General features: G+C 36.1%; 1 protein-coding gene across 2 annotated transcripts in view; it reads right to left on the bottom strand.

Moving 5' to 3' along the window:
- The window catches only part of CRYBG1 (crystallin beta-gamma domain containing 1), a 245,273-nt gene that overhangs the window by 13,894 nt on the left and 214,686 nt on the right, over nucleotides 1–16,693 (bottom strand). For both annotated transcript variants that reach the window (XM_007484389.3, XM_001378406.5), the window contains 7 exons: nucleotides 13,779–13,905; nucleotides 12,446–12,481; nucleotides 11,413–11,567; nucleotides 10,514–10,640; nucleotides 10,277–10,422; nucleotides 1,089–1,215; nucleotides 871–903 (listed from right to left, as the gene is read on the bottom strand). In XM_007484389.3, the coding sequence (XP_007484451.2) occupies nucleotides 871–903; nucleotides 1,089–1,215; nucleotides 10,277–10,422; nucleotides 10,514–10,640; nucleotides 11,413–11,567; nucleotides 12,446–12,481; nucleotides 13,779–13,905 (751 nt within the window). The remainder of the gene's footprint in view (nucleotides 1–870; nucleotides 904–1,088; nucleotides 1,216–10,276; nucleotides 10,423–10,513; nucleotides 10,641–11,412; nucleotides 11,568–12,445; nucleotides 12,482–13,778; nucleotides 13,906–16,693) is intronic.

The following is a 16,693-nucleotide window of genomic DNA, read 5'->3' as shown; positions in this document are numbered from 1 at the left end:
ATATAAAAATAAAATTTCTATTTTTTGAAAAAAGAGAAATGATTAGGAAAGGTTTCCAACATCAGTAATGATAGTTACTCTTCAGTACTACAGTGGTCAAAGGACAAGAACAGGCACTTTAAGGACAAAATTCAAACTGTTAATAATTTCATGAAGAGCTACTTAAATTCACTAACAGAAAAATGCAAGTTAAGATGATCTTAAGATGATAATATTATATACATCAGTATCCATTTTTACTAAAAAGGCCCCCCAAAATGATAAAAGTTATGCTGGCAGGGCTGTGGTGAAACAGGCACTCAAAATATATTGCTGGTAGGGCTATAGATCAGTAAAAATTCTTAAGGAACAGTATGGCACTATGTAATATGTCACAAAACCTTTTGGCCCAATTCTGACATTAGAACTTGGGACCACAAAGAAAAAAACCTATCTATACAAATATATTTATAATAGCAAATCATTTGAAACAACCTATATGGCTCAAAATCAGAGACTGGCTGATTCGTATTTGGAACATTAATATAATGTATTATTATGGTGAAAGAAAAATGATGAAGAGGAAACAGAAGAAATATGGAAAGATCTATATAAAAATACTACAAAGCAAAATCTGCACCAGAATGTATTACATTGATTACAACTACATAATTTGTTTTTTAAAAGAAAGAAAATAAAACCAAATTTGGGCAGAATTTCAGATAGACCTCAGTGGAGACACAGAACAAATGCATTTTTTCCCCTTCTTTGTTAATTCATTTTATTCTACCATGGTCAATGCTAAGGATTCAATGGAAGAATTTACTGTTTTATCTTTGTTGTGTTGATTATTATTAAATTTATAATAAAGCATTTTTCAGAGTTACTTACTTTATTTCTTTCCTTTGGACTAGTAAAGGTATCCTAAAAAGTTCAAAAGAAAAGAAAATGAGCAGCAGATACTTTGGGGGATTTTTTAAAGTATGTATGTAGGGAGGCATGAAAACAATTTTTGTTGTAATTCATATGTACATTTTATTTAAATCAGTACCCACTACTTAAATCTGGAACCTTATGAAATGTTTTTGAACAAAAAGATGACCTCTTACCAAACATATAGGTTGAACTGAAGAGATCTTACAATTCTTGCCTCCCCAGTCCTCAAAGCTAGTATATAATCCTTTATCAAGTATATATTGCTCTCCTGTGAAATCTGGATTTTCATAGGCCACCCATCTGAAAAGGAACAAAACCATGGGCTTCTTAATGCTTGTGGAATTTAGATATGTTAGTGCTTTTAGATATTTCAGCTTAACTTACAGAAAGGAAAAAAAAATTCTTCCTAGAGCTGCCCCCAAAATGCAATATGTTGCTTTATGAAATAGGGGATGCTGTCAAGAAAATTCCTGTTCAGGCATAGATTACCTCCAAAATCCCTCCAACTCTGACATTCTACAAGTGTCATTACTTTTCACAAACTTCCACTTATTTTAATTTAATCGAAGAAACACATATTAAACACCTAATGCATACAAAGTGAAAGACAGCATGTCAGAGGGGATAGACCGATGATGGCTGTGGAGACAAGAAGCCCTCTCTCTGATACCTTCTAGCTCACTGTGTGGCCACAACCATTCCTTTCATCTCTCAGTGCCCTTGAGCAATTCTCAAGCCTGTAAATTAGGGAGGACTTGCCTGAGTATCATTGAAGGGAGTTTCCATCAGAATAAAACCCCAGGTCCAGGCAGGCAAGAAGGGCAAAGGCAAAGATGAGGCTGAGTTCCCAAAAGCCCAAGCACTGGAGATAAAAGGTGAAAGACAAGAGGTAGTTCCCAGAATTTAGGGGGGAAAAGTACACAAATAGTTAAGATTTTAAAAGGAGAGGGACAGGAGGGAAGAGAAAAAAGCATCAAAGAAAAATGCCAGGCAAATTTATATGAAAAATTGGAGATGGAGAGAAAATAACGATGATGATCATAATAATAACAAACAGCAAACATTACTGTGTGCCAGGCACTATGCTAAGCACTTTACAATTATCTCATTTGACCCTTACAACAACTCTACAAGGTAGCTACTATTATTAGCTGCATTTTACAGATGAGGAAACTGAGACAATTATCTCATTTGACTCTTAAAACAACCCTACAAGGTAGCTACTATTTTATCTGCATTTTACAAATAAGGAAACTGAGACAAAAAATAGTGATTTGCCCAGGGTCATGCAGCTAATAAATTTCTGGTTTGAATTTTGGTCCTTTCACTGAGAAAAAGATCACTTTCCCAGGTGGAAGCTGGAGAGCTAAGCATACAAGAGGAGCCTTGAAGAGGGATACACATCAACAGAGATGAAATAAAAAAATATAGGGACAGCATGAGCTAAAGCACAGAAATAGGAGATGCCAAGGCAGGTACAAGAGGCAGAGAAGTTTTGGTTCAAGTATAAAAATGTATAAATGGGAATAAGAAGAGAAAAGGCTGTAGTAGGAGCTATTGAAACAAGACAATAGAGGAACTGGAATACCGGGATTCTGAATTTATTCTTTATTTAGGAGGCATGGGGAACTACAGAAAGCGCTGACATCAGAATGTAAATTGAAGTGGAGGCAGTTAGAAAATATCCATTAGGAATTACAATAGATTGAGAAGAGAAGATAGAACCTAGGGGAGCTAAAAGGGGAAAAAAAGGAAGAAACAGAAGTGAGATGGAGAAAGCCATTGCATCTGCAGAAAATGGATCGTCAAAGCCAGGAAAGTGAATCAGATCACCAGGGAAAATGAGAGAGTAGTAAAAGATGGCTTAGAGCAGAACCTTGAAAGACCACGTTTCCAGAAAAAGAGACAAAAAAGGAAGTTTTCTAATTCTGTTCTAATCTCCCTTTGTGTTGCAAGGCCACTTCTACAGGTTACAAATCCAAATGATAACAAAAATCCCTTTTCACATCCTTTATGCTACAGAATCACAGGTAGAAAACTGAAGAAAGATCCTACATTATTCATTTATGTTTATCTTAAACCATATGAATCTTAAAGAACTTGGACTTCTAAAAAGAACCTTTTCTAAGTTGCTTCCCCTAAGTGATAAAGCAAGAATTCCGGTTTCTGACTTCAACAGCAAAATATTTCTACTGTATGATGGCAGAGGGCTGAGCTTCTTTCGTAATAAACCACAATGACAAATATTTATTCCACAGTTCAAAATGATTGGCTAAGGAAACACTGAACCACAATCCACATCAACTGTTACAATGTATAGCGTTAACTTGTCTCAGATTAAAAGATACAAATGTATTTTTTATTTAAATTATATTTCAAAACAGTACTTTTAATCTTTTAAATTCCTCTCAGTAACACAATTGATAAAGATGAAAATCTTACCACAAAGTTAAACAACAAAAACCAAACATCAGGGAGCAGGTAGGAGAGCCAGACCTGGAGACCAGAGGTCCTGGATGCAAATTTGACCTCAAACAGTGTGACTCTGGGCAAGTCATTTAACCCCCATTGCCTAGCCCTAACCACTCTTCTGCCTTGGAACAAATACACAATATTGAGTCTAAGATGGAAGATAAGGGTTTAAAACACTGTGTGGCATCAATTCATGATAAAACAACTTTACCACACTAACTAAACAAGCTCATTGATTCCAGTGCAATTTAGTAACATCTAATCCAACCAGCATTTATCAAGCTCCTACTCTATGCAAGATTCTCATTTCTGGTGAGTGAGAAAAGTATTCTTCCATCCAGCAAATGTTTACTAAATATCTAATGCCTAAAGGACTCTCCCAGGTGAGCAAGTTGAGAACTATCTCATTTTGAAGCTTAAGGGTATTCTACTATGCTGAATGAGATCTTAAGCCACACAGCCTGGGGTTGGGAGGTGCTTTAAACTTTTTAGAATCTTTTCACAGTATTCATTACACTCATCTTTGCAAACAGCAAAGAAGGTGGCTGGTACAAGTGTAGTTGTCCCCATTTTCCTGATGCAGAAAAAATTAAGCTATGAAGAGATTCAAGTGAGTGATTTTCATTTTAAGACAAGCAGAGGTTTTCAGTCTCAGGCATGCAAGGGGTTCAAGTAAGTGGTTTTCAGTCTCAGAAATATCCTCAGACACGCTACTTAGGCATAGACACCGCCCAGACTAACTATGGAAAGTCCCATCACTAGGTCGGCTATTTGATGATGAATTCTTCAGCCATGGCAACCCATGAAACAAGGTAAAAATATGAGCTCCTTGGGTGGGTTGCCATCTGAACTGTTCAAAGGAACTGGTACCCACATCAATGAAACCACTGATCTCTCCAAGTATGGAAGTAAGTCACCAGAAAGAGGAATAGAGTTTAAAAGCCCATTTGAAGAAATGCTGCCTTTTAGAAATGAGATTTGACCCTACATTATTAAATATTTGAGCTACAAAAGACTATCACTTAAGCAACTAATTCAACTTTCTAACTTTATAGATAAAGGAATTCATGTCTCAAGAGCAGATCATAAGGCCACACAACTAACTAGTCACAAATTACCATTAATATTCTGTCACCTGTTGCCTCATATAAGGAGACTCTTTCCTCCACACTGAGCTGCCTTGCCTAATTGGCATGATCTACACAAAGCATGTAATTTTTCACTTAGGTTTATCTGTATTTGGGGGTGGGGGTTTATATGATTATTCTCATAAAAATGAACAATATAGAAATGAGTTTTGCATGATAATACAGATTGAACTGCTTGCCAGGTCCAGTAGGGGGGAAGAAAGGGAGGGAGGGAGATTATTCAGATCAGATAACTTGTGTGGAAATTTGTTATTCCATGTAACTGGTAAAATAAAATAACCTTATTAAAATAAAATAATTTATCTGGAAAAAATAAAACAAAATAAAAGGCATGATCTAAACAGATTTTGTCCACTATGAAATGTGATCTGCTTGCATTCATATAATATTCCCATTAAGTCAGTACTAAGAAATTCTACAACTCTCAAACCTACCATTATAATGAAGTTAGATTAAGATTTGGTTACTATCCAAAACGAAATAGAACCTTAAATATTATAACTATTTTTTTAAAAAGCAGAGCAGGTGAAGGAAGAAAAGAAAACCACAAAATTCAGATTCTTTATTTAGATTTAGAGTTGGAAACCAACTTGAAGGTCGTATCAAAAGGCAATGGAATACAGTGGAAATATTGCTAGATTTGGAGTTCAGAGGACCTGGGGTCAATTCCTGTTTTTTGATGGTTTTTTTTTGAGTTGCTGTTCCTATGACTTTGGGTGAGTTGTTTAAGCTTTCTGGGTTTCTGTTTTTGAACTGTAAAAGGAGAAGTGCTGGACTTGATGGCTTTAAAACTCTCATCTAATGATATTAATGTCTGATCCCCTCATTTTACATCTAAGAAAATCAGGGTCTGGAGATGCCTCAATTAAAAGATTTTCAAAAGTTTCAGCAAGACTTATGTTTGAATTTCAGTTCTCTGACTCCAAATGTGACCCATCCATCACCTACCAGTCATCTGACCTTAGAAACTGACATAGGAAACAGTTGACTCCATTTCACAAAATGTCTATTTTCTAAAAGCAGCTTTCTTGTAAGCAAAATACTAGTGCCTTCTCCTTTAAGGCTACCTTCCACCCAGATAGTTATGCTTCTTGTATGTACATATGCTCTCCTCCATTCATTGCAGGTTCTTTGAAGGCAAAGTCTGTTTTTGCATTTTCTTTAAATCCCAACCTCTCCCAGCACTTGGCACATAGTAAACAACTAGGTTTGACATATTTAAAATCATACCATATAAAGGAAAAAGCCCTGGATAAAGAATCTGAAAGCCCTATGTGTCATTGACTAACTATTGAACCTGCAACAATCCAATTTTCTAAGTCTGTTTCCTTATTTATAAAATGATTAGAAGGAAAGAAACAGGCATTTTATTAAGCACCTACCTTGGGCTAATATTACAAATCTCATTTGATCTCCACAATAGCCCCAGGAGATAGATTGCGGAAGAGGAAACTGAGGCTGAAAGCAGTTAATCTGATTAAACCAGTTAACCCAGTAGACCCAGGGTCACATAGTTAAACATCTGTAGTCACATTTGAACTCAGATCTTTCAGACTCCTCCCCTAACAACTACCACTTGGGCCACCTAGCTGCCTCCAATGAGGTAGAAATATATGAGTTCTTCTTTCCAGCTCTAGAAAGGTTTGGCTTAAGGAAAGGTAAGATTCCTTAAAACACACTGCATGTGTTTGTAACATCAATTTATGGTGGATACATGGTGGACAAGCTTTGGTTAGGGAGGGAAGAGAAGTATTGATTTTCTGTGGACAAAAAGGGTCCAGAGTGTCTCCTATTCCCTCTCCATTCCTCCCCTCCACTCCAAAAAAAAAAAAAAAAGCCAAAATCAGTGCTAATTATTTTTATAACAAAACGTTCCACTGCAAGGTACAGATCAACCTCAAATGACAATTTGGTTCACAAAAAATCTGATTTGCACACCTTTTCCTGTACCAGCACAGTGTAAAAAGTGAGGTTCATGCTGATGTAATTTCTAGCCACTTCTCCAAACCACACTATCTACAGACTAGAACTATGGGTATAAGCCAAGTTGAATCTCTAATAATGGGTTATTTTTCCAACATTCTGACTAGGCATTATTTACTTTTGGCAAGGGAGTCTCTAATGGATTTGGGATCTCATCCCATTGCAATCTGGTCTGACTTTTAAGTTCTCCACTGGGGGATTCCCCCAACATTCTAGGGGCCTTCCTCATACTTTCTTTACACTGTATGGATGCCAGCAGAGCATGTTCTACTCCAATCTTGTATTTTCAAGAAAATTGAAGGGCCTCCTTTGGCTCTCAATAAAATGAAATCTTTCATTTGTAGCTATATGATATGCCCCAGAACTATCTTTGTTTATAACACTTGAGTGAATTATTTTGGGGGGAATAAGTGAATTATTAGAACTTATTAGCATTTGAAAGAAATGCCTAACATCAAAATAAACTAATTTGGATTCTGGAGAGAACAAAACTAGCTCCACTAGGAAGTTACAAGTGGTGGTAAGAGTATCATCTTCTGCATAGAGTAAGTCATCAAATGAAGGCAGCCTTTTCCCCATAATCAACCTCTAAAATATACCAGATTTATGAAGTGATATATAATTTGCAGTGATAGATACTAAACTCAGATTATGCCGAATCCAGACCTAAATTTTTCTGCAAAGAAATTCCTTGCTGCTTCTCCTTTGAGTGGAACACTGTGTATTTTGAATCTGCACCTGAAGACTCCTTGTTTATAGCATTAAAGACAGAAAAAGGCACAAGCCCCAAGAAGATAGCATAATTACTCTGTAATATGTAGCTACCTAAAATGAAGGTATGATTGCGGTAATACATGTTAATTTGACTGTTAACAGACCAAGAAAAATGAAAGTAGCATCACTTTCATGTCACCAGACTTAAAAAAAGAACCTTAATTTTGCTGGGAGAAAAAATTCAAAGTAAGAAAAGTTTTCACTCAGAGTAGAATTAATGTTTCAAATTACTTGGAAATGTAATTTAGTATAGCACTTGAAATCTAATTAGAAGTATAAGAAGGATATCTTCTCATTGGCACGAATTTGTTTTGGTAAAAATTAATATCACTTTTCTATAAATTCATAGGTCAGATACAAAAACATTTTACTTAAATATTACATTCTGTTCTAGAGCTAATAAATGAATCACCTAAAATGGTAAATCTTAGTAATGGTAAATGAGTCATCCCAGATGTTACTCCAACAAAACAAGAATTACAGAAAAGGCTACCTGGTATACTGGAGACCCATTTTTTTTTAACCCTTACCTTCTTTCTTACTATAAGTTCTAAGTCAGAAGAATGGCAAGGGCTAAGCAAACAAAGTTAAGTGACTTGCCTAGGGTTACTCAGCTAAGAAGCATTTGAAGCCAGATCTGAACCCAAGTCCTTCCAACTCCAAGACTGGGCTCTACCCACTGTGCTACCTAGCTGCCCCTAAAGATCCACTTCTTAAAAAACATTCATGATTTGTGATTTTCCTCAGGGTGGGCATTTGCTGTTGAGGTAGTTAGTAGAAATAAAGATCCAAACTAAAAAGCAATTTCAATAACCAAAATAACACCAAAAAAAGCTAATGCCCTTTTAGAAAAATGAAAAGAAAAAAAATCTAAGGGACAGCTAAGTAGCTCAATGGATAAAAAGCCAGGCCTGGAGACAGGAGATCATAGGTTCAAATCTGACCTCAGACACTTTCTAGCTGTATAACACTGGGCAAGTCATTTAACCCCAATTGCCTAGCCCTTACCACTCTTTTGCCTTGGAACCAGTATATAGTATCAATTCTAAGACAGAAAGTAAGGGTTTTTAAAACATCTACTAGGACTGTTGAGTTGGGTGGATATGATAACTGCAGGAGAGAGGCACAAAACAGTGCTGAGTGGAGGTATGAGTGATATAATATATTAGAATATATATTAGATATATAAATGTATATATCAAGATTAGATCCACCTCAGGGGGATCTTTAGATGTATAATGTTAGATGTACAGCTATATTAGATGTATAAATTGCCTAGATAAGGTAAATATCAGATGCATATTAATTCTACTGAGTGCAGTGCAGTGCTTGATTTCCATTTCACACCCTCAAATGTCATCCTTCATTTTCTTTCACTGCCCATATCCAGGCAGCTGCCCAGTCTGGTTCTATCAGCACATCTTGAATATGTCTCATTCTGTCTACTCACACAGCCCCCGTTTCAGTTTGAGCCCTCACCCCCTTATCTATTATTGTTCTAGCCTTCTAACTGGGCTCTCTGCCTCAAGCCTCCACCATGACTACTCCAACTTCCAAAATGTGGACAGATGAGAGCCAAAGACTCCCAGGGCCATATAACTTCCCTTTTTTTTTTTTTAAATATTATAGCTTAGGAGGTTTATTAAATATTAAATATCATTAGAAATCAAGGGTACAAACAAAGAGGGTACAAACTAAAAACCACGTGCCCATGGCTGATCAGCCATTTCAAACACCTGCCTTACCACCACCAAGTTCAGGACCGGAAGTAAAAAGAGGTGGGACCTTCCACATCCCTGCCTAATATCCCCTATCTACAGGATATAACTTCCCATTTTTAAAAGCCTCCAGTGACTCCCTATTGCTTATAATGCCTCTTTTTAATCTAATTCTAAACAACCTTTCCAGGTTTATTATACATTTTTCTCCTTTACACATTATAAATATTTGCTGCTTTTGTTGTTAATTATTATTAATAACCATAAATCTAGCAGTGCAGTGGAGTAGAAGGAAGAGAAAGACTTATGATAGCTACGCTGAGGGTTCCCAAGTCACTCTTCACACAGAAGGAACCTGAATAAGTTGGTTCAGGGACTGCCTGTCCCTACCTGCCCCCTTGGAAAGGGAAGAACCCATCCCCAAGTAAAGAGGATAAACATTCTGGTGGAAATTAGGCTAAAACAAATTAAATCATTTCACTCCAGAACTGGAGCTCGAGATTTCAAAAACAAGAGTGAGCAGGACTGTTTGATGCTTTACATTTCATTAAACAGAAAAATACAATAACATGCCATGGTAAGGGCTGAGTGAAGAAGAAGAGTGATTGGCTCAGGGAACTGGTGCAAAGGTTCCACTTTTATTTTACTGACATGCTAATAAATAGTCTTGAAGAAACTCAACTGAGAATCTATGTGCTTCCTCTCCCAGACTGAAGGAAGGTGATCTGGTCACTGAATCCATTTCTTAGCAGCTCAGTAAATAACCTGCTTCATCAGAATTAATTTAGAAGGCAGTTAGGTGGCTCAGTGGATAGAAAGTAATGTCTTTTGAAGTCAGGAGGTCCTGGGTTCAAATGTGACCTCAGACATATTCTAGCTGTAGGACCTTGGACAAGTCACTTAACTTCAGCTATGTAACTTCTAACCACTCTTCTGCCTTAGAACTGTTATACTTAGTATTAATTCTAAGATGGAAAATAAGGGTTTAAAAAAAAAGAAAGAAAGAAATCTAACAGGATTCCCATTCAAATGATCTACATTTAAAAAAAAAAAGTCATGCAAACAATCCAGTACAAATAAAGAAAAGTCAGGGCAACATTTTGGATATACAAAGTATCCCCAAAATGCCCATGTTGCGATCATGGGGCTAAAGTTTCCAAGTAAAAAAGGAGAGAGGTAAAAAAAAATCATTAAATATTAAATGAATATCATTAAATAATTAAATATTTAATTTAGATAGTTTTAAAATGCAGAAATTTTACTTACACTCCATTTAATACATTAATGGACTGTGTCTTCACTCCATATCCCGTATCCTTTAAATTGGCAACAATTCCTAATACATCAATATTTGAACCTTTGGTTCCAAAGTTCCTTTCACTATACATTATCATGTGAGCATTTGAAAAATCCTGTTTAAAAAAAAGAACCAAAAGGTTAAGAGATTTATATTCATAATTTAATAAATCTATTTGAGTATTATCAGTTTTTCTTTGTACTTACACCTAATATAGGTCGTAAAGACTTCAGCTCTCCATCATAGCCACCCCAATCTTGCCATTCCTTGTATTCACCTTCTTCTAGCAAATACTGATGTCCTGTAAATCCTGGTTTCTCAAAAGCAACCCAACTATGAGAGAAAAACCAATAAGAAATTAAAATTTTAGACACTTTCTCCAAATTTTTATTTTTTTAATGGCATAAAAATAACTTTAATTATTTTTCCCAAATTTTTATTCATGTTCAACAACTAAGAAAAATTATAAGACAAAGCCAGATTCATGAGTGGCAGCCATAAGTTTTCTACTCTAAGATGAAAGAAGACTTAATAACATGTGTCAGGATTTCCTTGAGGGAGCTGTAAGTCAGTGAGAATATATCCATTTAAAAGAACAAAGTGAAAAGAGCTTTATATCAAGTCAAGAAGGAAAAACAATTTCACAAAATGGAACTCTTAAAATGGTCAATGAAAATAAGCCATTTGGGATCATGTTTATAAACAATGGTGGGTTCAACCATATAATTCAATACTGAATAGGGAAAACAGTCTATAAGAATTTAAAGACAATCTAAAAATAAAGTCTTCCTTCTCTCTATGCATTCATAATTTGTTTGAAGCATGGTACTAATTAAGCTAAGAAGATGGATTTAATTTTGTGATAAGGCAATGATGGTTGCTTTGCTGTTTGTCCCAAAACACAAAGTATTCCCACTCCAACAGCCCAATGGTTATCTCTCAGATGTGTGCTTTTGGCACACAACAAAGCAAACAGGGAAGGAGAACAGATGGGCTATGGACACAAATCCATAATGCTGCTGTGGAGCACCATTTTGTATACAAAGGATAACACATGTACTAATTTATGGGTAAAAAATGATAATAATGACTTCTTTCCACTTACATGCCTCCTAGAACTTTTATAGACCCTACTGATTTCAAATGCAAATTATCTTCTCCAGCTTCTTCTGTTTCATCTCCTTCTGTGATAAAATTACATATTTCTGTTTCTAGTTCCATACATTTTCCTTCAAAAAAAGGCTTTTCATAAATGATGACCTACAGCAGAAATGAAACATGCTGTCAATATACGGCTAGCAAGCTCAATATCAAAACAGTTGGTGTTAAAATGTTTGTACCGATGGCAACTAAATTAAATGTATTTTTTCATACTTTTCTAAGTTAATTCAAGCATGGCATTCTATATGGGTCAATTACAGTATAGCAGATAAAAATTTAGCCCCAGGGACCGGATGACATGAGTCACCTCTGTTTATAGGAGACCCTAGGCAAATCCCTCAGGGATAGCTAGCAGGTGAAAAGGGGAGAACCCTGGGCCTAGATTCAGGAAGATCTAAGTCCAAATCTGGTTTCAGTCACTTATTAATTTCGTGACTCTGGGAAAGTCACTTAACCTCCCTCTGTCTCAGTTTCCTCAGCTGTAAAGTGGGAATAATAGCACCTATATCACAGGGTTGTTGTAAACATCAAATGAGATAATATTGTAAAGTGCCCACCACATAGTAAACACTACATAAATAATTAGATTTTTAATTACTATTTTATAACTATATTAAAATAGATACATTATATAACATAGAATTCTTGAACTAACAACTAAATTATTTAATAAGTTAACTAACTAACTAACTAACTAAATTATTTAAGAAGTTAAAATATATTATTATTGATCTGGGATCAAGTACCAACTTTGAAACCTCCTGGCTATGGGACCAAATTCTGGAAAGCCTCCATGCGTGATCCCCGCGTAATGCTTTCTTTAAAAATATATTATGGAGAAGTGGCCAGTTGGCCTCAGGGAGAATGGTTTACATCCTAGAAGTTCTCTATGCTGACAATATCACAGGCCCAGATCTATTCCTATTTCCTGCCCTTCCCTCCCAAAAAGAGAATAGAATATATGAATTTTTTTTTACCTTTGGATCTGTAGGGAATTCAACTTTTCGACCACCCTGGAAAAAAAAGGCAAAGATAAATTTTTTGGGGGGGAGAGCAGTGTGGAAAAATTTAAGATCAATGGACTTAAGAAGCAGAAAACTTGGGTTTGAATCCTGACAATGATAAGAATGTATACTTTTGGGAATTGTCCCCAAGTTCATACAAGTCTGGGTAACTATCAATTCCTTCTAGCTCAACACCAAAACGTGCCTTAATCACTGTAAGAGATTCGATCCTTTTACAGCGGTTGCATGGAAGACAGACACACTGCTGGACAAACACAAAAATACAACCAAAAACTTTCTGGAGAATGACCCTAACAAGTAAAACATTAAAAGCAATGTTGTATAGGACAAAGAGCGTTTGTCTAGAAGTCAAGGTGACCGAAAATTGGACCCAGGCTCTATCCCTAGGTTTGCTCAGCCAGGTTATCTCTAAGGTGTCCTCCAGCAAATGTTAGAATTCTAGAAAATATTAATAAATCAAGAACTAAATTTCAGTCAAAAAGAAAGTCTATGGGGCTCTTAAAAGTATAGGGTGTTGAGGAAAGCACTAAAAAGAAAACTCCTTTTGAAACTCAGTGTCCCAACAATGATCTTTCATATGTAAGCTGCCAAAACTTAAAACTAAGACTCTGGGATATGCCTTGGGCATCTCTGATAGTCCTTTAAAAAAAAAGAAAAGTACAGCCAACTGGAGCTCCAGTGCAAAATACAAGGTGTGACCATTAAGCAACATGATTGGTTTTAAAAAACATTCCCATGTACTCAGCAGGGGCTGAATTTTTCAAAGAAGTTCCCTTGGGAGGCAGCTATAGCTTTATTCCGATGCTGCTGCTGGTGCTCTAAAAGATTTTTAAAACTCTCCCCTTTGGAATAGCAGCAGAGTTTGAGGTCTTGTGACTATCCACGATGACTAAGAATGGACTTGGAAAGAGCCAAATGGCATTCTGAGCCAAGTTTGATGAATAATCTGAATGAATCAAGCTGTGTAATATTTTCGGGTAAAAGTGATTAAAATTTAAGATAAGAGTGTAGGTTTGGGGCTCAAACTGTCTTTGAAAGCAATTCCAAAAGATTTTAGTTTCTAAAAGATTTTAAATAATGTTTACCTCACTGGAATATGTATGTAGCCTTCCATGGTGACTTCTTTGAAAGTCAACTTTTATTTACATGCCTGAATTCTGCCTGGTATATTAATTTTTAAGAATCATCTCTTATTTTATAATCATATCATGTTAATAATATTAAATCTAAAAAAATAATATCAAATCTGCCAAGGGAGAATTATCCCATGGAATACTATATTTACCATTTTCAGGGGCCTCATTGATCCAATGTAGGCTTCTTCTGTGCCCCAGAAGGCTAAATCAGGATATTCACCAGGCTCGAGGACAAAAGGAATACCCTGAAAGTCAGGTTCTTCATAAACCAGCCATCTAAATAAGAACCCCCAAAATGGCAGAAATTAAAATTCATAGTTATTTGAGTATGCAGTCTCCCTGGAAAAAACAAGGCTTAGTCAGCCTGGGGCCCAACAATAAGTAGTAAGAAAAATACACTCAATGTAGGAAATTTAGATTTTATTCTTTTTTAAAAATCAGACCTGTGATTTCACTAGCAGAGGGAGCTCCGTGGTGAAGATCTTCCCCTACCAATGAAGGTTAACACTTGCTATAAACAAGATTTAGATTGAAAGCCTGGACACACACCTCCAAGAAAGGGATTCTCAGACTCCTACTTTGACTATTCAGATGCCTTTTGTGGTTAATTTCCTGATTCTAGCTAATGTTTTGAACAGCTGAGGTTGCCATAGAAATGGGGCATTACAGGACTTCCCCTTTATCATTGAAATCAAGGCTTATTAAGGTTTGGGGGTTAGAGATTCATGAGGCAGTGAAGTCTGTGGAACCTTTTAAAAATGTCTTTTTTTTTAATGTGCAAAATAAAATGCTTAGGATTACAAAGGAAATCAACTATACTGAAATAGTGTTTTATTTTTTAAAGATCCCAGGCCTCCATTTATAAGTCCTTGATCAAAAGTGACACACATACATTTAGTAATCATCTACTTTGAATGAGGCAAATCTACTGTCAGCACACCCAATTCCCAGATAAAGTCTAAAACAAAAATGCAAAGTTTTGAGGTGATCATTTACATACCTCAATTCATCATGGTAAAAGATACATTTATCAATGATAAACCTTCTATGGCATTTTTTTCCTGGGAGGTTACACTAATAGGAAATTATTTTAAAGTAACACTTTTGGCCAAAAAGCCAGTTTGTATCCATTCCCCTTTCTAGGCCTCTTTTCCACTGCCATAGCCCAAAGGCACATTAAAATATTTATTTATATATTTATTTTGCTGGCTGCTTTTGTCAACACACATTTTGGTGACTCAGTAACTTATTATTAATTCAGGGCCTTCCAACCAGAGTCCCATACTAAAGCAGAGTCCATAAAAGAAAGAAAAGAAGGGAGGGGGAAAAGGAATGTTAGAAGCAAGGGGGAAAGAATTAGAAAATTTAAAGAACCCCATCTTTGAAATACTATTTCTCTAATCCCTGTCTGCTTGGCTATTTTAACAAAATCATCTAAAAAGGTACACATCTAAACCCCAAGAAAAGAGAGTCCAAAAGTGGAGTCTCTCAAAGTTTCCTTAAGACTCAGGAGGGACAAGGTTAAGGCTGTTACCCACATTACCTTGTCCGAGCACAATGGTCATGCTCTTCAAAATTTGTTTATTTTGAAATTAACCCCAAAATTGTTAGTAAGATATAAGAGGTCATAATGATACAGAAGCATCTCCCCGTCACTGCTAGGATGACAAGTCCTAACAATAACTGGTTCTAGCAAGTTCATTAGCAATAGTATGGCAATTTTTTTTTTTTGGCAAATTTTTTCTGATGGCAATATCTATAATTGAATAACTCCTCGATTTCCATTCTTAGGAAACTTTTCTTGCTATCTCAAATTCCAAGGGCAACAGTTTATATTTTAAATTTCTGATGAGGTTTACAGTTTCCCTGCAAAAGCAAAGAACTAATAACAGTTCTTTTGAAATAGTGGATACAGAGTGGGTCTAGAGAAGGAAGTCTCTACCCTCATGTCCTGGCTGGGTGCCCCTGGATGTCCCCACTTTTCCAGTGCCCCAGGCTCTTTTCTAAAACCAGAAATTACAAAGCAGTCACTCATCTGTAAATCTGCCTTCCTAGTGGAGATCTCTCACTGGAAACTCCCCATCTGGAAATAAACAACTGGATGGGGAGTAAAAATCATCAGGAATTGTGTTCTCCAAAATGAACCTGGTCTGATGTCTGAAAAGACTTTTGTTACATTTGAACCGTCTCACCAAAGAGGGCGAGGTGCTCATGCAAAAAGGCATTTTTAGATAAGTCTACCAATGGGTGGATTTTGGAATCTGAAAACTGATATTTTAAGCATGATTCACTTTTCTTGAATTCTGATCTGACAGGATGTATTCATCACAACCCAAGCAGGGGAAAAACAAATGCCTTGTGGTGCTTTTTTAATTAGTCTCTTGATATAGTTTTTTGGGGTGCAGTTATGACAGGCAGTGTGGTATGGTGGAATGGTGGACAGAGGGGTGAAGAAGGCTTGGGTTCCAGTCTGGCCCCTGATCCAATGACTGTGCACCCTAGGCAAGTCCCTTTCACCTCTCCCTGTTCTGGGAAACTCCTTAAGACTTTTTGGTTTTCTTACCTGTCTGTCCTCTATACCAAAGAAATCAGTTTCATTCCCCATCTCTGTCCTAGAGGACTTATTTTTGACCACCTCATAATAGAAGGCACACCAGTAAATGAATACACTTTAAAGAAGAGGCAATAGCAAGAAGAATGAATTAGAGCTTCTATGCCCAAATGAGTCTTGCCAATTTAAGAATCTATCACTTAATTCAATGGTGATTCTATGAATGAGAGAAAAGGTATTTGAAGTTCCTCTCTACAAATGAGCTTTAGGGTCAGTTAATGAGAAACATAATCTCATTATACCTATAAATACCTATAAATACATTATACCTATAAGTAATATTATATAACAAGAAATAAAATCTCATTATTTTAGAGCAATAACTTCTTTTTTATTTTAACTGAAAATAAGATTTGTTAGCCTGGCTATCTATCTTATTCACCAGTTAAATCTCTAAATGATCTTTGGCTGTTTCCAAAAAGATAAAACCACCCACAGATAATAAGGACTTGT

Source organism: Monodelphis domestica, chromosome 2, assembly GCF_027887165.1.
Source record: "Monodelphis domestica isolate mMonDom1 chromosome 2, mMonDom1.pri, whole genome shotgun sequence".
In the NCBI taxonomy this organism is placed as follows: domain Eukaryota; kingdom Metazoa; phylum Chordata; class Mammalia; order Didelphimorphia; family Didelphidae; genus Monodelphis; species Monodelphis domestica.
The sequence above is the reverse complement of the archived record's forward strand: the minus strand, read 5'-3'. Positions and strand labels throughout refer to the sequence as shown.